Source organism: Aplidium turbinatum, chromosome 4 (genome assembly GCF_918807975.1).
Source record: "Aplidium turbinatum chromosome 4, kaAplTurb1.1, whole genome shotgun sequence".
In the NCBI taxonomy this organism is placed as follows: Eukaryota; Metazoa; Chordata; class Ascidiacea; order Aplousobranchia; family Polyclinidae; genus Aplidium; species Aplidium turbinatum.
This window is the reverse complement of record NC_137475.1, coordinates 26400079-26423525: the sequence shown is the minus strand read 5'-3', so window position 1 is coordinate 26423525 and position 23447 is coordinate 26400079. Positions and strand designations below refer to the sequence as shown.

At 36.5% G+C, this 23447-nt stretch overlaps 2 protein-coding genes across 2 annotated transcripts in view; both read right to left on the bottom strand.

Annotated features, from left to right (window-relative positions):
* LOC145769018 (uncharacterized) overlaps window positions 1-23418 on the bottom strand; it is a 155818-nt gene extending 132400 nt beyond the window's left edge. Inside the window, exons 1-40 of the mRNA XM_082580617.1 lie at window positions 23356-23418; window positions 22321-22428; window positions 19421-19528; window positions 18815-18977; window positions 18548-18711; window positions 18217-18321; window positions 17976-18108; window positions 16954-17048; window positions 16737-16844; window positions 16131-16293; window positions 15864-16027; window positions 15533-15637; window positions 15305-15424; window positions 14271-14378; window positions 11415-11522; window positions 10809-10971; window positions 10542-10705; window positions 10212-10316; window positions 9984-10103; window positions 8949-9056; window positions 8732-8839; window positions 8126-8288; window positions 7859-8022; window positions 7529-7633; window positions 7301-7420; window positions 6266-6373; window positions 6049-6156; window positions 5443-5605; window positions 5176-5339; window positions 4845-4949; window positions 4617-4736; window positions 3581-3688; window positions 3364-3471; window positions 2758-2920; window positions 2491-2654; window positions 2159-2263; window positions 1931-2050; window positions 857-964; window positions 640-747; window positions 34-196 (exon numbers count right to left, since the gene is read on the bottom strand). Of these exons, the coding sequence (XP_082436743.1) occupies window positions 34-196; window positions 640-747; window positions 857-964; window positions 1931-2050; window positions 2159-2263; window positions 2491-2654; window positions 2758-2920; window positions 3364-3471; window positions 3581-3688; window positions 4617-4736; window positions 4845-4949; window positions 5176-5339; window positions 5443-5605; window positions 6049-6156; window positions 6266-6373; window positions 7301-7420; window positions 7529-7633; window positions 7859-8022; window positions 8126-8288; window positions 8732-8839; window positions 8949-9056; window positions 9984-10103; window positions 10212-10316; window positions 10542-10705; window positions 10809-10971; window positions 11415-11522; window positions 14271-14378; window positions 15305-15424; window positions 15533-15637; window positions 15864-16027; window positions 16131-16293; window positions 16737-16844; window positions 16954-17048; window positions 17976-18108; window positions 18217-18321; window positions 18548-18711; window positions 18815-18977; window positions 19421-19528; window positions 22321-22428; window positions 23356-23418 (5050 nt within the window). The remainder of the gene's footprint in view (window positions 1-33; window positions 197-639; window positions 748-856; window positions 965-1930; window positions 2051-2158; window positions 2264-2490; window positions 2655-2757; window positions 2921-3363; window positions 3472-3580; window positions 3689-4616; window positions 4737-4844; window positions 4950-5175; window positions 5340-5442; window positions 5606-6048; window positions 6157-6265; window positions 6374-7300; window positions 7421-7528; window positions 7634-7858; window positions 8023-8125; window positions 8289-8731; window positions 8840-8948; window positions 9057-9983; window positions 10104-10211; window positions 10317-10541; window positions 10706-10808; window positions 10972-11414; window positions 11523-14270; window positions 14379-15304; window positions 15425-15532; window positions 15638-15863; window positions 16028-16130; window positions 16294-16736; window positions 16845-16953; window positions 17049-17975; window positions 18109-18216; window positions 18322-18547; window positions 18712-18814; window positions 18978-19420; window positions 19529-22320; window positions 22429-23355) is intronic.
* Window positions 19620-22133, bottom strand: LOC145768253 (nebulin-related-anchoring protein-like). The gene is made up of 6 exons (XM_082579735.1): window positions 22104-22133; window positions 21498-21660; window positions 21231-21394; window positions 20901-21005; window positions 20673-20792; window positions 19620-19745 (listed from the first exon to the last, which is right to left on the bottom strand). Exons 1-6 carry the CDS (start codon window positions 22131-22133, stop codon window positions 19620-19622), a joined length of 708 nt encoding a protein of 235 aa, XP_082435861.1.
* Window positions 23419-23447: the final 29 nt, after the last annotated feature.

Sequence of the window (23447 nt, the reverse complement as noted above, 5' to 3'; positions counted from 1 at the left end):
GTTTCGACTTGATGATAACAACAGATGTCCGACCTGCTCCGATCTGAACGTTTTTGTGCATTTCCTTCGATTTTTCTGTGTACAATTTCTTGCTTTGTACCGGTCGAAGCTCTTTCGATAAAACCATCTCTGGTGTTTCTGGAATCTCAGTGTGATTTCTTCCTCTGTTCTTTTCATATTCTTCTTTGTATTTTGCCTGAAAAGCATAAAAAGTTTACGATTTCATGTAGCTTTGTTTCATCATCTCTAAGTCTTTACTCATACTTACAGCAGGCCTACATTACTGAACATCATTGGTTCTTGAACTTAATTGTTTTGGTGTAACTCTTTCTGATAGTTTGCCAAAGTTAAGGTAATCAAATGTCAAGGTTTACTAAGTGAAGCAAAGCAGCGAATTGTTAGTTTTGAACAAAACCTTTATGAAAAAGTTTACAGTAGTATATTCTGCACTCGGCTTCTTTGTACACAATAAAGTTTGATATAAGAAAATCAGTTACCAGCACCTATCGAATCTAAAAAAAAGAAAACAGACTCATCTCCCGTGAACTTAACACACATCGCGGGTACACTGTCAATCTCAAAGGCAAAACATTTTCACTCAGCCTGGATAAATAATCCTCTTTGAATATTAGAACTTACATCCGATAGAGATTTCTCTCCTTCCTTCATGGTTTTATATTCTTCAGTATCAGTAACTTTGTATTTGTTCTTATCCTTTGTTTGTTCATAGTCTTCTTTGTAAGGAACCTGTTGCAAGATGATTTGTATCAAGTCAGCGTATAACAACGGTTTAATGCTATTATTTACACTGTCTATCCAATCATATTACAAATGCAAGCTATGACATGTTTCTTACATCGCCAGTTGCTTTCTTAACATCAGCAGCTATTTCATAGGCCGGAGTGATATGAACAGGATAGTAGATGTTTTGCTTGTCGCTTTCCCAGTCTTCTTTGTACGCGGCCTAAAAGAATACAATATATATTGAGCTGTGACTTTGATGCAATGGTGCAGGCGGAAAGAACAATGTTTCAGCTTGCTTCAATTGACGCAGTTTCCTTTCGAAGCTGCAAGTCCTACTCAAATCAATAATAGCTTTATCTCAGTTTAAAGCAACACTATCGCTGTCAATTCTTGCTACAAATCGGCTGCCGAGAAACATTAAAATAGTTTGACGTTTATGAGCCAACTACAGTAAATGTATCAACAGTCAAATTAAGATTTCTGCTCAAAACATAAGCCTGCCATCAATTAGCAGACCGATTGCGTGTCACAGAACAAAAAAAAGGCTCGTTCTGTTGCAATTTCACATTTGTAAGAAATACTGAATGTGGAGTGGCATGTTATGGTGCCGAAGAACAGTCCGAAGACCATTTAATCAATGATTTCACTATCTTATAGCCACCGAATAGAGCAGAAGTTCTCAGTGTCTCCGATGATGAATCCAAAGATCACATATTCCAGTATCCTTTCTGGTTCCAGGACAGTACCAGAAATATCGATAGCTTGGTGTGGTAAAATGATGGACATTTGGTCCCAGAAGCTCAAACAAAGACGATAAAAACTACTGTATAGTCTATATGCGACAATTTAAGATCGAGTGAAAAGAATTGAGAGAATCAAAACGAAGGAGAGTTGGGTGGAAGAATGCTATCCAGTACGTTAAAGGAGTAATTTCAAATGCGATAGACTTTTCTTTTTTGATGATGGGATGCGTCCGAACGGTATCGTTAATCTTAATGAACTTAGAGTGATCATCAACGACAGATTCGAGTTTTGAATGGTAATCTTCTGTATTCGGAATCGCAGTTTCAAATTTCAAATGGGTATGATACTAGAGAAAGATGTAGTTGCATCAGATCAGAAGAGAGGAATTTTAAACTTAGCGATGCTGAAAGAAAAGATAGTAACAATCACTTTGCCAACTCACATCATCAGTCAGGGCGGCTGCTTTAATTCCTTGTTGCACAACGGGATGATCTTTGCTATCCATTGTTTGGAATCCACGATAGGCATCAATTACGTCTCTCTTATCTTTCTGATATTCAATCTGTATAAAAGAATCTTTTCAGCAAAAGTTCATTTTGATCTGATAAACAAAAACTTGTTGCATTGTTTGTCAATCAAGACAACTTTCAAACATCGCTCATCCACTTACTTCACTTGCTATTTTAGCGCTTTCTTTCGCTCTGATCAACTCAGGAGTGTCGCCAGGAAGATTGTGATGTTGCAACATCTTTTCAGCGTCTTTCACATAATCAATCTGAAACAAAAGTAAATCAAATCTATTGTCGAGCCAATTCACAATACAACCACACAAGAAATATACTGTAACAATTTCAAATGCTCGGGCACTTGTTCAATCGCATGCTGCCAAATTGTTGTAGCAATAGAAAATGGCAGTGACTTCTTTGGATTCATGTCACTTCCAAGTAAATTACTTTCCGAGATAGACAATTCATTGCTAATTGACTTCAATTTTCAACTTACACTACTAGCCAAATCGGTTGCTTTCTTGTGGTGTTCATGTTCAGGATAACCAATAGCAGGATCAACTGGTCCCTTGCCAACAATCTCTTCTTTATATTGTTTCTTGTATGGATGGGTTGAAACTTTTTGTTGCGCAGTTACAGCATGGGCAAGCTCTTGTATGTCTAAAATCATAAAACGCATTAATTAATCGTTACGGCTTCGAAGAAACAAGCACTCAACGATTAGGTAAAAGTTTCGACTTGATGATAACAACAGATGTCCGACCTGCTCCGATCTGAACGTTTTTGTGCATTTCCTTCGATTTTTCTGTGTACAATTTCTTGCTTTGCACCGGTCGAAGCTCTTTCGATAAAACCATCTCTGGTGTTTCTGGAATCTCAGTGTGATTTCTTCCTCTGTTCTTTTCATATTCTTCTTTGTATTTTGCCTGAAAAGCATAAAAAGTTTACGATTTCATGTAGCTTTGTTTCATCATCTCTAAGTCTTTACTCATACTTACAGTAGGCCTACATTACTGAACATCATTGGTTCTTGAACTTAATTGTTTTGGATTGACTCTTTCTGATAGTTTGCCAAAGTTAAGGTAATCAAATGTCAAGGTTTACTAAGTGAAGCAAAGCAGCGAATTGTTAGTTTTGAACAAAACCTTTATGAAAAAGTTTACAGTAGTATATTCTGCACTCGGCTTCTTTGTACACAATAAAGTTTGATATAAGAAAATCAGTTACCAGCACCTATCGAATCTAAAAAAAAGAAAACAGACTCATCTCCCGTGAACTTAACACACATCGCGGGTACACTGTCAATCTCAAAGGCAAAACATTTTCACTCAGCCTGGATAAATAATCCTCTTTGAATATTAGAACTTACATCCGATAGAGATTTCTCTCCTTCCTTCATGGTTTTATATTCTTCAGTATCAGTAACTTTGTATTTGTTCTTATCCTTTGTTTGTTCATAGTCTTCTTTGTAAGGAACCTGTTGCAAGATGATTTGTATCAAGTCAGCGTATAACAACGGTTTAATGCTATTATTTACACTGTCTATCCAATCATATTACAAATGCAAGCTATGACATGTTTCTTACATCGCCAGTTGCTTTCTTAACATCAGCAGCTATTTCATAGGCCGGAGTGATATGAACAGGATAGTAGATGTTTTGCTTGTCGCTTTCCCAGTCTTCTTTGTACGCGGCCTAAAAGAATACAATATATATTGAGCTGTGACTTTGATGCAATGGTGCAGGCGGAAAGAACAATGTTTCAGCATGCTTTAATTGACGCAGTTTCCTTTCGAAGCTGCAAGTCCTACTCAAATCAATAATAGCTTTATCTCAGTTTAAAGCAACACGCATTAAAATAGTTTGACGTTTATGAGCCAACTACAGTAAATGTATCAACAGTCAAATTAAGATTTCTGCTCAAAACATAAGCCTGCCATCAATTAGCAGACCGATTGCGTGTCACAGAACAAAAAAAAAGGCTCGTTCTGTTGCAATTTCACATTTGTAAGAAATACTGAATGTGGAGTGGCATGTTATGGTGCCGAGGAACAGTCCGAAGACCATTTAATCAATGATTTCACTATCTTATAGCCACCGAATAGAGCAGAAGTTCTCAGTGTCTCAGATGGTGAATCCAAAGATCACATACTCCAGTATCCTTTCTGGTTCCAGGACAATACGAGAAATATCGATAGCTTGGTGTGGTAAAATGATGGACATTTGGTCCCAGAAGCTCAAACAAAGACGATAAAAACTACTGTATAGTCTATATGCGACAATTTAAGATCGAGTGAAAAGAATTGAGAGAATCAAAACGAAGGAGAGTTGGGTGGAAGAATGCTATCCAGTACGTTAAAGGAGTAATTTCAAATGCGATAGACTTTTCTTGTTTGATGATGGGATGCGTCGGAACGGTATCATTAATCTTAATGAACTTAGAGTGATCATCAACGACAGATTCGAGTTTTGAATGGTAATCTTCTGTATTTGGAATCGCAGTTTCAAATTTCAAATGGGTATGATACCAGAGAAAGATGTAGTTGCATCAGATCAGAAAAGAGGAATTTTAAACTTAGCGATGCTGAAAGAAAAGATAGTAACAATCACTTTGCCAACTCACATCATCAGTCAGGGCGGCTGCTTTAATTCCTTGTTGCACAACGGGATGATCTTTGCTATCCATTGTTTGGAATCCACGATAGGCATCAATTACGTCTCTCTTATCTTTCTGATATTCAATCTATATAAAAGAATCTTTTCAGCAAAAGTTCATTTTGATCTGATAAACAAAAACTTGTTGCATTGTTTGTCAATCAAGACAACTTTCAAACATCGCTCATCCACTTACATCACTTGCTATTTTAGCGCTTTCTTTCGCTCTGATCAACTCAGGAGTGTCGCCAGGAAGATTGTGATGTTGCAACATCTTTTCAGCGTCTTTCACATAATCAATCTGAAACAAAAGTAAATCAAATCTATTGTCGAGCCAATTCACAATAAAACCACAAAAAAATATATTGTAACATTTTCAAATGCTCGGGCACTTGTTCAATCCCATGCTGCCAAATTGTTGTAGCAACAGAAAATGGCAATGACTTCTTTCGATTCATGTCACTTCCAAGTAAATTACTTTCCGAGATAGACAATTCATTGCTAATTGACTTCAATTTTCAACTTACACTACTAGCCAAATCGGTTGCTTTCTTGTGGTGTTCATGTTCAGGATAACCAATAGCAGGATCAACCGGTCCCTTGCCAACAATCTCTTCTTTATATTGTTTCTTGTATGGATGGGTTGAAACTTTCTGTTGCGCAGTTACAGCATGGGAAAGCTCTTGTATGTCTAAAATCATAAAACGCATTAATTAATCGTTACGGCTTCGAAGAAACAAGCACTCAACGATTAGGTAAAAGTTTCGACTTGATGATAACAACAGATGTCCGACCTGCTCCGATCTGAACGTTTTTGTGCATTTCCTTCGATTTTTCTGTGTACAATTTCTTGCTTTGTACCGGTCGAAGCTCTTTCGATAAAACCATCTCTGGTGTTTCTGGAATCTCAGTGTGATTTCTTCCTCTGTTCTTTTCATATTCTTCTTTGTATTTTGCCTGAAAAGCATAAAAAGTTTACGATTTCATGTAGCTTTGTTTCATCATCTCTAAGTCTTTACTCATACTTACAGTAGGCCTACATTACTGAACATCATTGGTTCTTGAACTTAATTGTTTTGGTGTGACTCTTTCTGATAGTTTGCCAAAGTTAAGGTAATCAAATGTCAAGGTTTACTAAGTGAAGCAAAGCAGCGAATTGTTAGTTTTGAACAAAACCTTTATGAAAAAGTTTGCAGTAGTATATTCTGCACTCGGCTTCTTTGTACAAAATAAAGTTTGATTTTAGAAAATCAGTTACCAGCACCTATCGAATCTAAGAAAAAGAAAACAGACTCATCTCCCGTGAATTTAACACACATCGCGGGTACACTGTCAATCTCAAAGGCAAAACATTTTCACTCAGCCTGGATAAATAATCCTCTTTGAATATTAGAACTTACATCCGATAGAGATTTCTCTCCTTCCTTCATGGTTTTATATTCTTCAGTATCAGTAACTTTGTATTTGTTCTTATCCTTTGTTTGTTCATAGTCTTCTTTGTAAGGAACCTGTTGCAAGATGATTTGTATCAAGTCAGCGTATAACAATGGTTTAATGTTATTTTTTACACTGTCTATCCAATCATATTACAAATGCAAGCTATGACGTGTTTCTTACATCGCCAGTTGCTTTCTTAACATCAGCAGCTATTTTATAGGCCGGAGTGATATGAACAGGATAGTAGATGTTTTGCTTGTCGCTTTCCCAGTCTTCTTTGTACGCGGCCTAAAAGAATACAAAATATATTGAGCTGTGACTTTGATGCAATGGTGCAGGCGGAAAGAACAATGTTTCAGCATGCTTTAATTGACGCAGTTTCCTATCGAAGCTGCAAGTCCTACTCAAATCAATAATAGCTTTATCTCAGTTTAAAGCAACACGCATTAAAATAGTTTGACGTTTATGAGCCAACTACAGTAAATGTATCAACAGTCAAATTAAGATTTCTGCTCAAAACATAAGCCTGCCATCAATTAGCAGACCGATTGCGTGTCACAGAACAAAAAAAAGGCTCGTTCTGTTGCAATTTCACATTTGTAAGAAATACTGAATGTGGAGTGGCATGTTATGGTGCCGAGGAACAGTCCGAAGACCATTTAATCAATGATTTCACTATCTTATAGCCACCGAATAGAGCAGAAGTTCTCAGTGTCTCCGATGATGAATCCAAAGATCACATACTCCAGTATCCTTTCTGGTTCCAGGACAGTACGAGAAATATCGATAGCTTGGTGTGGTAAAATGATGGACATTTGGTCCCAGAAGCTCAAACAAAGACGATAAAAACTACTGTATAGTCTATATGCGACAATTTAAGACCGAGTGAAAAGAATTGAGAGAATCAAAACGAAGGAGAGTTGGGTGGAAGAATGCTATCCAGTACGTTAAAGGAGTAATTTCAAATGCGATAGACTTTTCTTGTTTGATGATGGGATGCGTCCGAACGGTATCATTAATCTTAATGAACTTAGAGTGATCATCAACGACAGATTCGAGTTTTAAATGGTAATCTTCTGTATTCGGAATCGCAGTTTCAAATTTCAAATGGGTATGATACCAGAGAAAGATGTAGTTGCATCAGATCAGAAATGAGGAATTTTAAATTTAGCGATGCTGAAAGAAAAGATAGTAACAATCACTTTGCCAACTCACATCATCAGTCAGGGCGGCTGCTTTAATTCCTTGTTGCACAACGGGATGATCTTTGCTATCCATTGTTTGGAATCCACGATAGGCATCAATTACGTCTCTCTTATCTTTCTGATATTCAATCTATATAAAAGAATCTTTTCAGCAAAAGTTCATTTTGATCTGATAAACAAAAACTTGTTGCATTGTTTGTCAATCAAGACAACTTTCAAACATCGCTCATCCACTTACATCACTTGCTATTTTAGCGCTTTCTTTCGCTCTGATCAACTCAGGAGTGTCGCCAGGAAGATTGTGATGTTGCAACATCTTTTCAGCGTCTTTCACATAATCAATCTGAAACAAAAGTAATTCAATCTATTGTCGAACCAATTCACAATAAAACTACAAAAAAATATACTGTAACATTTTCAAATGCTCGGGCACTTGTTCAATCCCATGCTGCCAAATTGTTGTAGCAACAGAAAATGGCAATGACTTCTTTGGATTCATGTCACTTCCAAGTAAATTACTTTCCGAGATAGACAATTCATTGCTAATTGACTTCAATTTTCAACTTACACTACTAGCCAAATCGGTTGCTTTTTTGTGGTGTTCATGTTCAGGATAACCAATAGCAGGATCAACCGGTCCCTTGCCAACAATCTCTTCTTTATATTGTTTCTTGTATGGATGGGTTGAAACTTTCTGTTGCGCAGTTACAGCATGGGCAAGCTCTTGTATGTCTAAAATCATAAAACGCATTAATTAATCGTTACGGCTTCGAAGAAACAAGCACTCAACGATTAGGTAAAAGTTTCGACTTGATGATAACAACAGATGTCCGACCTGCTCCGATCTGAACGTTTTTGTGCATTTCCTTCGATTTTTCTGTGTACAATTTCTTGCTTTGTACCGGTCGAAGCTCTTTCGATAAAACCATCTCTGGTGTTTCTGGAATCTCAGTGTGATTTCTTCCTCTGTTCTTTTCATATTCTTCTTTGTATTTTGCCTGAAAAGCATAAAAAGTTTACGATTTCATGTAGCTTTGTTTCATCATCTCTAAGTCTTTACTCATACTTACAGTAGGCCTACATTACTGAACATCATTGGTTCTTGAACTTAATTGTTTTGGTGTGACTCTTTCTGATAGTTTGCCAAAGTTAAGGTAATCAAATGTCAAGGTTTACTAAGTGAAACAAAGCAGCGAATTGTTAGTTTTGAACAAAACCTTTATGAAAAAGTTTGCAGTAGTATATTCTGCACTCGGCTTCTTTGTACAAAATAAAGTTTGATTTTAGAAAATCAGTTACCAGCACCTATCGAATCTAAGAAAAAGAAAACAGACTCATCTCCCGTGAATTTAACACACATCGCGGGTACACTGTCAATCTCAAAGGCAAAACATTTTCACTCAGCCTGGATAAATAATCCTCTTTGAATATTAGAACTTACATCCGATAGAGATTTCTCTCCTTCCTTCATGGTTTTATATTCTTCAGTATCAGTAACTTTGTATTTGTTCTTATCCTTTGTTTGTTCATAGTCTTCTTTGTAAGGAACCTGTTGCAAGATGATTTGTATCAAGTCAGCGTATAACAATGGTTTAATGTTATTTTTTACACTGTCTATCCAATCATATTACAAATGCAAGCTATGACGTGTTTCTTACATCGCCAGTTGCTTTCTTAACATCAGCAGCTATTTTATAGGCCGGAGTGATATGAACAGGATAGTAGATGTTTTGCTTGTCGCTTTCCCAGTCTTCTTTGTACGCGGCCTAAAAGAATACAAAATATATTGAGCTGTGACTTTGATGCAATGGTGCAGGCGGAAAGAACAATGTTTCAGCATGCTTTAATTGACGCAGTTTCCTATCGAAGCTGCAAGTCCTACTCAAATCAATAATAGCTTTATCTCAGTTTAAAGCAACACGCATTAAAATAGTTTGACGTTTATGAGCCAACTACAGTAAATGTATCAACAGTCAAATTAAGATTTCTGCTCAAAACATAAGCCTGCCATCAATTAGCAGACCGATTGCGTGTCACAGAACAAAAAAAAGGCTCGTTCTGTTGCAATTTCACATTTGTAAGAAATACTGAATGTGGAGTGGCATGTTATGGTGCCGAGGAACAGTCCGAAGACCATTTAATCAATGATTTCACTATCTTATAGCCACCGAATAGAGCAGAAGTTCTCAGTGTCTCCGATGATGAATCCAAAGATCACATACTCCAGTATCCTTTCTGGTTCCAGGACAGTACGAGAAATATCGATAGCTTGGTGTGGTAAAATGATGGACATTTGGTCCCAGAAGCTCAAACAAAGACGATAAAAACTACTGTATAGTCTATATGCGACAATTTAAGATCGAGTGAAAAGAATTGAGAGAATCAAAACGAAGGAGAGTTGGGTGGAAGAATGCTATCCAGTACGTTAAAGGAGTAATTTCAAATGCGATAGACTTTTCTTGTTTGATGATGGGATGCGTCCGAACGGTATCATTAATCTTAATGAACTTAGAGTGATCATCAACGACAGATTCGAGTTTTAAATGGTAATCTTCTGTATTCGGAATCGCAGTTTCAAATTTCAAATGGGTATGATACCAGAGAAAGATGTAGTTGCATCAGATCAGAAATGAGGAATTTTAAATTTAGCGATGCTGAAAGAAAAGATAGTAACAATCACTTTGCCAACTCACATCATCAGTCAGGGCGGCTGCTTTAATTCCTTGTTGCACAACGGGATGATCTTTGCTATCCATTGTTTGGAATCCACGATAGGCATCAATTACGTCTCTCTTATCTTTCTGATATTCAATCTATATAAAAGAATCTTTTCAGCAAAAGTTCATTTTGATCTGATAAACAAACACTTGTTGCATTGTTTGTCAATCAAGACAACTTTCAAACATCGCTCATCCACTTACATCACTTGCTATTTTAGCGCTTTCTTTCGCTCTGATCAACTCAGGAGTGTCGCCAGGAAGATTGTGATGTTGCAACATCTTTTCAGCGTCTTTCACATAATCAATCTGAAACAAAAGTAATTCAATCTATTGTCGAACCAATTCACAATAAAACTACAAAAAAATATACTGTAACATTTTCAAATGCTCGGGCACTTGTTCAATCCCATGCTGCCAAATTGTTGTAGCAACAGAAAATGGCAATGACTTCTTTGGATTCATGTCACTTCCAAGTAAATTACTTTCCGAGATAGACAATTCATTGCTAATTGACTTCAATTTTCAACTTACACTACTAGCCAAATCGGTTGCTTTTTTGTGGTGTTCATGTTCAGGATAACCAATAGCAGGATCAACCGGTCCCTTGCCAACAATCTCTTCTTTATATTGTTTCTTGTATGGATGGGTTGAAACTTTCTGTTGCGCAGTTACAGCATGGGCAAGCTCTTGTATGTCTAAAATCATAAAACGCATTAATTAATCGTTACGGCTTCGAAGAAACAAGCACTCAACGATTAGGTAAAAGTTTCGACTTGATGATAACAACAGATGTCCGACCTGCTCCGATCTGAACGTTTTTGTGCATTTCCTTCGATTTTTCTGTGTACAATTTCTTGCTTTGTACCGGTCGAAGCTCTTTCGATAAAACCATCTCTGGTGTTTCTGGAATCTCAGTGTGATTTCTTCCTCTGTTCTTTTCATATTCTTCTTTGTATTTTGCCTGAAAAGCATAAAAAGTTTACGATTTCATGTAGCTTTGTTTCATCATCTCTAAGTCTTTACTCATACTTACAGTAGGCCTACATTACTGAACATCATTGGTTCTTGAACTTAATTGTTTTGGTGTGACTCTTTCTGATAGTTTGCCAAAGTTAAGGTAATCAAATGTCAAGGTTTACTAAGTGAAACAAAGCAGCGAATTGTTAGTTTTGAACAAAACCTTTATGAAAAAGTTTGCAGTAGTATATTCTGCACTCGGCTTCTTTGTACAAAATAAAGTTTGATTTTAGAAAATCAGTTACCAGCACCTATCGAATCTAAGAAAAAGAAAACAGACTCATCTCCCGTGAATTTAACACACATCGCGGGTACACTGTCAATCTCAAAGGCAAAACATTTTCACTCAGCCTGGATAAATAATCCTCTTTGAATATTAGAACTTACATCCGATAGAGAATTCTCTCCTTCCTTCATGGTTTTATATTCTTCAGTATCAGTAACTTTGTATTTGTTCTTATCCTTTGTTTGTTCATAGTCTTCTTTGTAAGGAACCTGTTGCAAGATGATTTGTATCAAGTCAGCGTATAACAATGGTTTAATGTTATTTTTTACACTGTCTATTAGGGCGGGTTGCGAAATCACTTTTTTTTGATACCCACCTGCCTCATACGGATTTTGATAGATAGACAGCTAAAATTGTTGTATACAAAATTTCAGTTCATTTGAACAATGGTTTGGGATGAGGAAATCGCATTTTATTTTTGCAGAAAATCGCAAAATTGAGTAAAAATGCGAAATTTTAGATTATGTTCAATCTATACTTTTCAAGTGAAATTTATTTGCTGTGGCCTTATACTCATTTTTTAGACAGGTATGGACTTACTGAAGTAAGTTAGAGCTGCAGAGATTGCATTCTAATATTTATTGTAGTAGTGTTAAAAATTAAATTTTTGCCGAAAATCGCAAAATTGGGTAAAAATGCGAACTTTTGGATTGCCTTCAAATTTCAATCTAGCCTATACTTTTAAAGTAAAGCATGACTTTAAATTATTATTTATGGAAGATATGGACTCACTGCAGATAGTTATAGCTGCAGGAGACTGCATTTTATTATTTATTGCGGCAGTATTAAAAATTGAATTTTTTGCCGAAAATGTCAAAAACAGTAAACTTTGGAGTGTCAAGTGTTGGCTGTCATTGTCAGTGACATAAAATCCTGCTTTGATTCAGATGATGCATGGAGTTTTCGGGAGTTCAATTGGGAAAGTATCATTCCCTCTCTTCTTCTAAATCCAGAAACGGTTTTGCTTGCTTCTGTAACAATCTTAATAGCCCTTTCAATTGACTGGGTGTGATTCGCAATTTTACCAAACAGTAATGAAACCTTTCTGATTTTTTCCAACTGAAATGATCCAAGCTCCGTTGTTAAAACTGGTTCCGTTGGATTTTCCCAATTTATCATTTCGGCATTATCCTCCGCTTTAAAATTGAGTGTTGGTACATTGAACTGTCTCACACTGTCATCTCCAAATCTATTTTGACCAGGTATCTTTCTTATAGTATCGACCGCTTTTCCTCGTATTATTGAGTCATTGTCAGCGATCATTGCCAGAAGGAGGTTCTCACTATTGGCACTGTATGCATTTCTTTGCATAATTTGTATAATGTTCTCTTCTTACGAGATGGTGTCCACCAGTTTCATGCCTTTTCTCCATTGTTAGATCTTTTGTCCCATCAAAAAATAAGCCCTGATGTAAAACATTGTGTGTCATCTTTCGTGACCACGTCCAAATCAACAAGGAACGCAGTACAGATGGCTGCTGTGGCGCGATTCGAAATGCCAAATCTCTCCGATTCGATCACGGTAATCCTTAAAATGTTTTGATGCCGGTCCGTTACAAATCTCTTTTTTTCTTCACTCTGTGATGTTGTTGGAAAATCTGCTTCATATTCTGATTCTGAATTCACAACTGATGCCAAACTTGATGAGTCAGAAAAACTATCAATAGCCTTCCACAGCTTTAGAATAATTTTTTTTTGTAGATGTGAAGTTTCAGAACGGTGAATATTCTGTATCTGATAGCTGCTAGGTGTATCAGAATTTCTTAGTCTTTGATCCATAACAAAATGAAGGTCTACTAATGGGAGTTTAGCATCTGTTGCACATTTGCATATTGTGTGAGCCTTGTATTTGCAACCATCGCAACCATAATCACTACAAAGCCAAATCGGACAATTACATTTGATGGTATCTACAATTCTATCTAATCGTTCCCTAAACAATTTCTTCTTCTTTGCGGTTAGACTTTTTCTCTTCAAACTGCTATAATATTTAATGTGACGTACCAATTTATTCCGAATGGATTTATCATCCTTGAGAGGTATGTTGGAACCAGCCTTGATAAACATATTCTTAATGGGTTGAATGATATTTTCAATTTCCTTTATCTCATTAAAATTCCCGACATATCTCTCTTTCAAAAGATTTAAGTAATTAAAAACATCTCTTAGTGTAGGCAGTTCAGCCAGTGGAAGTGGCTTAGATGGTCCGACAATATGACAAACTTTATATCTTGTACTTCATGGATTTCTCGGCATTTCCGTTTATACAGTTTTGTAGGTATTATTTCATGTGGAATTACTTAATAATTAGATATTAATAAATGTGAAAAATACAAAATTAAGATTAGTGAATAGTGATGTTCTACGATCATTAAAGCAGTAGATTTTTGACAAAAATTCAATGTTAATACTACTGCAATAAATAATAAAATGTAATCTCTGCAGCTACAACTATCTTCAGTAATTCTATAACTGTCTTATAAAATAAGTAAAGAACCACAGCAAACGCATTTCGCTTGAAAAATATAGATTGAACATAATTCAAAATTTTGCGTTTTTTACAATTTTCGGAAAAAATTCAATGTTTAATACTACTGCAATAAACGATAAAATGCAATCTTTGCAGCTCTAACTTACTTCAGCAAGTCCATAACTGTCTAAAAACTAAGTATAAGGCCACAGCAAATAAATTTCACTTGAAAAGTATAGATTGAACATAATCTAAAATTTCGCATTTTTACCCAATTTTGCGTTTTTCGGCAAAAATAAAATGCGATTTCCTCATCCCAAACCATTGTTCAAATGAGCTGAAATTTTGTATACAACAATTTTAGATGTCTATCTATCAAAATCCGTGTGAGGCAGGTGGATATAAAAAAAAAGTGATTTCGCGACCCGCCCTACTGTCTAGTGTCTATCCAATCATATTACAAATGCAAGCTATGACGTGTTTCTTACATCGCCAGTTGCTTTCTTAACATCAGCAGCTATTTCATAGGCCGGAGTGATATGAACAGGATAGTAGATGTTTTGCTTGTCGCTTTCCCAGTCTTCTTTGTACGCGGCCTAAAAGAATACAATATATATTGAGCTGTGACTTTGATGCAATGGTGCAGGCGGAAAGAACAATGTTTTAGCATGCTTTAATTGACGCAGTTTCCTTTCGAAGCTGCAAGTCCTACTCAAATCAATAATAGCTTTATCTCAGTTTAAAGCAACACGCATTAAAATAGTTTGACGTTTATGAGCCAACTACAGTAAATGTATCAACAGTCAAATTAAGATTTCTGCTCAAAACATAAGCCTGCCATCAATTAGCAGACCGATTGCGTGTCACAGAACAAAAAAAGGCTCGTTCTGTTGCAATTTCACATTTGTAAGAAATACTGAATGTGGAGTGGCATGTTATGGTGCCGAGGAACAGTCCGAAGACCATTTAATCAATGATTTCACTATCTTATAGCCACCGAATAGAGCAGAAGTTCTCAGTGTCTCCGATGATGAATCCAAAGATCACATACTCCAGTATCCTTTCTGGTTCCAGGACAGTACGAGAAATATCGATAGCTTGGTGTGGTAAAATGATGGACATTTGGTCCCAGAAGCTCAAACAAAGACGATAAAAACTACTGTATAGTCTATATGCGACAATTTAAGATCGAGTGAAAAGAATTGAGAGAATCAAAACGAAGGAGAGTTGGGTGGAAGAATGCTATCCAGTACGTTAAAGGAGTAATTTCAAATGCGATAGACTTTTCTTTTTTGATGATGGGATGCGTCCGAACGGTATCGTTAATCTTAATGAACTTAGAGTGATCATCAACGACAGAGTCGAGTTTTGAATGGTAATCTTCTCTATTTGGAATCGCAGTTTCAAATTTCAAATGGGTATGATACCAGAGAAAGATGTAGTTGCATCAGATCAGAAGAGAGGAATTTTAAACTTAGCGATGCTGAAAGAAAAGATAGTAACAATCACTTTGCCAACTCACATCATCAGTCAGGGCGGCTGCTTTAATTCCTTGTTGCACAACGGGATGATCTTTGCTATCCATTGTTTGGAATCCACGATAGGCATCAATTACGTCTCTCTTATCTTTCTGATATTCAATCTATATAAAAGAATCTTTTCAGCAAAAGTTCATTTTGATCTGATAAACAAAAACTTGTTGCATTGTTTGTCAATCAAGACAACTTTCAAACATCGCTCATCCACTTACATCACTTGCTATTTTAGCGCTTTCTTTCGCTCTGATCAACTCAGGAGTGTCGCCAGGAAGATTGTGATGTTGCAACATCTTTTCAGCGTCTTTCACATAATCAATCTGAAACAAAAGTAAATCAAATCTATTGTCGAGCCAATTCACAATAAAACTACAAAAAAATATACTGTAACATTTTCAAATGCTCGGGCACTTGTTCAATCCCATGCTGCCAAATTGTTGTAGCAACAGAAAATGGCAATGACTTCTTTGGATTCATGTCACTTCCAAGTAAATTACTTTCCGAGATAGACAATTCATTGCTAATTGACTTCAATTTTCAACTTACACTACTAGCCAAATCGGTTGCTTTTTTGTGGTGTTCATGTTCAGGATAACCAATAGCAGGATCAACCGGTCCCTTGCCAACAATCTCTTCTTTATATTGTTTCTTGTATGGATGGGTTGAAACTTTCTGTTGCGCAGTTACAGCATGGGCAAGCTCTTGTATGTCTAAAATCATAAAACGCATTAATTAATCGTTACGGCTTCGAAGAAACAAGCACTCAACGATTAGGTAAAAGTTTCGACTTGATGATAACAACAGATGTCCGACCTGCTCCGATCTGAACGTTTTTGTGCATTTCCTTCGATTTTTCTGTGTACAATTTCTTGCTTTGTACCGGTCGAAGCTCTTTCGATAAAACCATCTCTGGTGTTTCTGGAATCTCAGTGTGATTTCTTCCTCTGTTCTTTTCATATTCTTCTTTGTATTTTGCCTGAAAAGCATAAAAAGTTTACGATTTCATGTAGCTTTGTTTCATCATCTCTAAGTCTTTACTCATACTTACAGTAGGCCTACATTACTGAACATCATTGGTTCTTGAACTTAATTGTTTTGGTGTGACTCTTTCTGATAGTTTGCCAAAGTTAAGGTAATCAAATGTCAAGGTTTACTAAGTGAAGCAAAGCAGCGAATTGTTAGTTTTGAACAAAACCTTTATGAAAAAGTTTGCAGTAGTATATTCTGCACTCGGCTTCTTTGTACAAAATAAAGTTTGATTTTAGAAAATCAGTTACCAGCACCTATCGAATCTAAGAAAAAGAAAACAGACTCATCTCCCGTGAATTTAACACACATCGCGGGTACACTGTCAATCTCAAAGGCAAAACATTTTCACTCAGCCTGGATAAATAATCCTCTTTGAATATTAGAACTTACATCCGATAGAGATTTCTCTCCTTCCTTCATGGTTTTATATTCTTCAGTATCAGTAACTTTGTATTTGTTCTTATCCTTTGTTTGTTCATAGTCTTCTTTGTAAGGAACCTGTTGCAAGATGATTTGTATCAAGTCAGCGTATAACAATGGTTTAATGTTATTTTTTACACTGTCTATCCAATCATATTACAAATGCAAGCTATGACGTGTTTCTTACATCGCCAGTTGCTTTCTTAACATCAGCAGCTATTTCATAGGCCGGAGTGATATGAACAGGATAGTAGATGTTTTGCTTGTCGCTTTCCCAGTCTTCTTTGTACGCGGCCTAAAAGAATACAAAATATATTGAGCTGTGACTTTGATGCAATGGTGCAGGCGGAAAGAACAATGTTTCAGCAAGCTTTAATTGACGCAGTTTCCTATCGAAGCTGCAAGTCCTACTCAAATCAATAATAGCTTTATCTCAGTTTAAAGCAACACGCATTAAAATAGTTTGACGTTTATGAGCCAACTACAGTAAATGTATCAACAGTCAAATTAAGATTTCTGCTCAAAACATAAGCCTGCCATCAATTAGCAGACCGATTGCGTGTCACAGAACAAAAAAAAGGCTCGTTCTGTTGCAATTTCACATTTGTAAGAAATACTGAATGTGGAGTGGCATGTTATGGTGCCGAGGAACAGTCCGAAGACCATTTAATCAATGATTTCACTATCTTATAGCCACCGAATAGAGCAGAAGTTCTCAGTGTCTCAGATGGTGAATCCAAAGATCACATACTCCAGTATCCTTTCTGGTTCCAGGACAATACGAGAAATATCGATAGCTTGGTGTGGTAAAATGATGGACATTTGGTCCCAGAAGCTCAAACAAAGACGATAAAAACTACTGTATAGTCTATATGCGACAATTTAAGATCGAGTGAAAAGAATTGAGAGAATCAAAACGAAGGAGAGTTGGGTGGAAGAATGCTATCCAGTACGTTAAAGGAGTAATTTCAAATGCGATAGACTTTTCTTGTTTGATGATGGGATGCGTCGGAACGGTATCATTAATCTTAATGAACTTAGAGTGATCATCAACGACAGATTCGAGTTTTGAATGGTAATCTTCTGTATTTGGAATCGCAGTTTCAAATTTCAAATGGGTATGATACCAGAGAAAGATGTAGTTGCATCAGATCAGAAAAGAGGAATTTTAAACTTAGCGATGCTGAAAGAAAAGATAGTAACAATCACTTTGCCAACTCACATCATCAGTCAGGGCGGCTGCTTTAATTCCTTGTTGCACAACGGGATGATCTTTGCTATCCATTGTTTGGAATCCACGATAGGCATCAATTACGTCTCTCTTATCTTTCTGATATTCAATCTATATAAAAGAATCTTTTCAGCAAAAGTTCATTTTGATCTGATAAACAAAAACTTGTTGCATTGTTTGTCAATCAAGACAACTTTCAAACATCGCTCATCCACTTACATCACTTGCTATTTTAGCGCTTTCTTTCGCTCTGATCAACTCAGGAGTGTCGCCAGGAAGATTGTGATGTTGCAACATCTTTTCAGCGTCTTTCACATAATCAATCTGAAACAAAAGTAAATCAAATCTATTGTCGAGCCAATTCACAATAAAACCACAAAAAAATATATTGTAACATTTTCAAATGCTCGGGCACTTGTTCAATCCCATGCTGCCAAATTGTTGTAGCAACAGAAAATGGCAATGACTTCTTTGGATTCATGTCACTTCCAAGTAAATTACTTTCCGAGATAGACAATTCATTGCTAATTGACTTCAATTTTCAACTTACACTACTAGCCAAATCGGTTGCTTTTTTGTGGTGTTCATGTTCAGGATAACCAATAGCAGGATCAACCGGTCCCTTGCCAACAATCTCTTCTTTATATTGTTTCTTGTATGGATGGGTTGAAACTTTCTGTTGCGCAGTTACAGCATGGGCAAGCTCTTGTATGTCTAAAATCATAAAACGCATTAATTAATCGTTACGGCTTCGAAGAAACAAGCACTCAACGATTAGGTAAAAGTTTCGACTTGATGATAACAACAGATGTCCGACCTGCTCCGATCTGAACGTTTTTGTGCATTTCCTTCGATTTTTCTGTGTACAATTTCTTGCTTTGTACCGGTCGAAGCTCTTTCGATAAAACCATCTCTGGTGTTTCTGGAATCTCAGTGTGATTTCTTCCTCTGTTCTTTTCATATTCTTCTTTGTATTTTGCCTGAAAAGCATAAAAAGTTTACGATTTCATGTAGCTTTGTTTCATCATCTCTAAGTCTTTACTCATACTTACAGTAGGCCTACATTACTGAACATCATTGGTTCTTGAACTTAATTGTTTTGGTGTGACTCTTTCTGATAGTTTGCCAAAGTTAAGGTAATCAAATGTCAAGGTTTACTAAGTGAAGCAAAGCAGCGAATTGTTAGTTTTGAACAAAACCTTTATGAAAAAGTTTGCAGTAGTATATTCTGCACTCGGCTTCTTTGTACAAAATAAAGTTTGATTTTAGAAAATCAGTTACCAGCACCTATCGAATCTAAGAAAAAGAAAACAGACTCATCTCCCGTGAATTTAACACACATCGCGGGTACACTGTCAATCTCAAAGGCAAAACATTTTCACTCAGCCTGGATAAATAATCCTCTTTGAATATTAGAACTTACATCCGATAGAGATTTCTCTCCTTCCTTCATGGTTTTATATTCTTCAGTATCAGTAACTTTGTATTTGTTCTTATCCTTTGTTTGTTCATAGTCTTCTTTGTAAGGAACCTGTTGCAAGATGATTTGTATCAAGTCAGCGTATAACAATGGTTTAATGTTATTTTTTACACTGTCTATCCAATCATATTACAAATGCAAGCTATGACGTGTTTCTTACATCGCCAGTTGCTTTCTTAACATCAGCAGCTATTTTATAGGCCGGAGTGATATGAACAGGATAGTAGATGTTTTGCTTGTCGCTTTCCCAGTCTTCTTTGTACGCGGCCTAAAAGAATACAAAATATATTGAGCTGTGACTTTGATGCAATGGTGCAGGCGGAAAGAACAATGTTTCAGCATGCTTTAATTGACGCAGTTTCCTATCGAAGCTGCAAGTCCTACTCAAATCAATAATAGCTTTATCTCAGTTTAAAGCAACACGCATTAAAATAGTTTGACGTTTATGAGCCAACTACAGTAAATGTATCAACAGTCAAATTAAGATTTCTGCTCAAAACATAAGCCTGCCATCAATTAGCAGACCGATTGCGTGTCACAGAACAAAAAAAAGGCTCGTTCTGTTGCAATTTCACATTTGTAAGAAATACTGAATGTGGAGTGGCATGTTATGGTGCCGAGGAACAGTCCGAAGACCATTTAATCAATGATTTCACTATCTTATAGCCACCGAATAGAGCAGAAGTTCTCAGTGTCTCCGATGATGAATCCAAAGATCACATACTCCAGTATCCTTTCTGGTTCCAGGACAGTACGAGAAATATCGATAGCTTGGTGTGGTAAAATGATGGACATTTGGTCCCAGAAGCTCAAACAAAGACGATAAAAACTACTGTATAGTCTATATGCGACAATTTAAGATCGAGTGAAAAGAATTGAGAGAATCAAAACGAAGGAGAGTTGGGTGGAAGAATGCTATCCAGTACGTTAAAGGAGTAATTTCAAATGCGATAGACTTTTCTTGTTTGATGATGGGATGCGTCCGAACGGTATCATTAATCTTAATGAACTTAGAGTGATCATCAACGACAGATTCGAGTTTTAAATGGTAATCTTCTGTATTCGGAATCGCAGTTTCAAATTTCAAATGGGTATGATACCAGAGAAAGATGTAGTTGCATCAGATCAGAAATGAGGAATTTTAAATTTAGCGATGCTGAAAGAAAAGATAGTAACAATCACTTTGCCAACTCACATCATCAGTCAGGGCGGCTGCTTTAATTCCTTGTTGCACAACGGGATGATCTTTGCTATCCATTGTTTGGAATCCACGATAGGCATCAATTACGTCTCTCTTATCTTTCTGATATTCAATCTATATAAAAGAATCTTTTCAGCAAAAGTTCATTTTGATCTGATAAACAAAAACTTGTTGCATTGTTTGTCAATCAAGACAACTTTCAAACATCGCTCATCCACTTACATCACTTGCTATTTTAGCGCTTTCTTTCGCTCTGATCAACTCAGGAGTGTCGCCAGGAAGATTGTGATGTTGCAACATCTTTTCAGCGTCTTTCACATAATCAATCTGAAACAAAAGTAATTCAATCTATTGTCGAACCAATTCACAATAAAACTACAAAAAAATATACTGTAACATTTTCAAATGCTCGGGCACTTGTTCAATCCCATGCTGCCAAATTGTTGTAGCAACAGAAAATGGCAATGACTTCTTTGGATTCATGTCACTTCCAAGTAAATTACTTTCCGAGATAGACAATTCATTGCTAATTGACTTCAATTTTCAACTTACACTACTAGCCAAATCGGTTGCTTTTTTGTGGTGTTCATGTTCAGGATAACCAATAGCAGGATCAACCGGTCCCTTGCCAACAATCTCTTCTTTATATTGTTTCTTGTATGGATGGGTTGAAACTTTCTGTTGCGCAGTTACAGCATGGGCAAGCTCTTGTATGTCTAAAATCATAAAACGCATTAATTAATCGTTACGGCTTCGAAGAAACAAGCACTCAACGATTAGGTAAAAGTTTCGACTTGATGATAACAACAGATGTCCGACCTGCTCCGATCTGAACGTTTTTGTGCATTTCCTTCGATTTTTCTGTGTACAATTTCTTGCTTTGTACCGGTCGAAGCTCTTTCGATAAAACCATCTCTGGTGTTTCTGGAATCTCAGTGTGATTTCTTCCTCTGTTCTTTTCATATTCTTCTTTGTATTTTGCCTGAAAAGCATAAAAAGTTTACGATTTCATGTAGCTTTGTTTCATCATCTCTAAGTCTTTACTCATACTTACAGTAGGCCTACATTACTGAACATCATTGGTTCTTGAACTTAATTGTTTTGGTGTGACTCTTTCTGATAGTTTGCCAAAGTTAAGGTAATCAAATGTCAAGGTTTACTAAGTGAAACAAAGCAGCGAATTGTTAGTTTTGAACAAAACCTTTATGAAAAAGTTTGCAGTAGTATATTCTGCACTCGGCTTCTTTGTACAAAATAAAGTTTGATTTTAGAAAATCAGTTACCAGCACCTATCGAATCTAAGAAAAAGAAAACAGACTCATCTCCCGTGAATTTAACACACATCGCGGGTACACTGTCAATCTCAAAGGCAAAACATTTTCACTCAGCCTGGATAAATAATCCTCTTTGAATATTAGAACTTACATCCGATAGAGAATTCTCTCCTTCCTTCATGGTTTTATATTCTTCAGTATCAGTAACTTTGTATTTGTTCTTATCCTTTGTTTGTTCATAGTCTTCTTTGTAAGGAACCTGTTGCAAGATGATTTGTATCAAGTCAGCGTATAACAATGGTTTAATGTTATTTTTTACACTGTCTATCCAATCATATTACAAATGCAAGCTATGACGTGTTTCTTACATCGCCAGTTGCTTTCTTAACATCAGCAGCTATTTCATAGGCCGGAGTGATATGAACAGGATAGTAGATGTTTTGCTTGTCGCTTTCCCAGTCTTCTTTGTACGCGGCCTAAAAGAATACAATATATATTGAGCTGTGACTTTGATGCAATGGTGCAGGCGGAAAGAACAATGTTTTAGCATGCTTTAATTGACGCAGTTTCCTTTCGAAGCTGCAAGTCCTACTCAAATCAATAATAGCTTTATCTCAGTTTAAAGCAACACGCATTAAAATAGTTTGACGTTTATGAGCCAACTACAGTAAATGTATCAACAGTCAAATTAAGATTTCTGCTCAAAACATAAGCCTGCCATCAATTAGCAGACCGATTGCGTGTCACAGAACAAAAAAAAGGCTCGTTCTGTTGCAATTTCACATTTGTAAGAAATACTGAATGTGGAGTGGCATGTTATGGTGCCGAGGAACAGTCCGAAGACCATTTAATCAATGATTTCACTATCTTATAGCCACCGAATAGAGCAGAAGTTCTCAGTGTCTCCGATGATGAATCCAAAGATCACATACTCCAGTATCCTTTCTGGTTCCAGGACAGTACGAGAAATATCGATAGCTTGGTGTGGTAAAATGATGGACATTTGGTCCCAGAAGCTCAAACAAAGACGATAAAAACTACTGTATAGTCTATATGCGACAATTTAAGATCGAGTGAAAAGAATTGAGAGAATCAAAACGAAGGAGAGTTGGGTGGAAGAATGCTATCCAGTACGTTAAAGGAGTAATTTCAAATGCGATAGACTTTTCTTGTTTGATGATGGGATGCGTCCGAACGGTATCATTAATCTTAATGAACTTAGAGTGATCATCAACGACAGGTTCGAGTTTTGAATGGTAATCTTCTGTATTCGGAATCGCAGTTTCAAATTTCAAATGGGTATGATACCAGAGAAAGATGTAGTTGCATCAGATCAGAAGAGAGGAATTTTAAACTTAGCGATGCTGAAAGAAAAGATAGTAACAATCACTTTGCCAACTCACATCATCAGTCAGGGCGGCTGCTTTAATTCCTTGTTGCACAACGGGATGATCTTTGCTATCCATTGTTTGGAATCCACGATAGGCATCAATTA

Coding starts and splice junctions, on each gene's coding strand:
- LOC145768253 (XM_082579735.1), bottom strand. CDS start 22,133: ATGAAGGAAGGAGAGAATTCTCTATCGGAT. Junction 21,395..21,497: donor AAACGTTCAGATCGGAGCAG/GTCGGACATCTG, acceptor TTATGATTTTAG/ACATACAAGAGCTTGCCCAT. Junction 21,006..21,230: donor CAACCGATTTGGCTAGTAGT/GTAAGTTGAAAA, acceptor CTTTTGTTTCAG/ATTGATTATGTGAAAGACGC.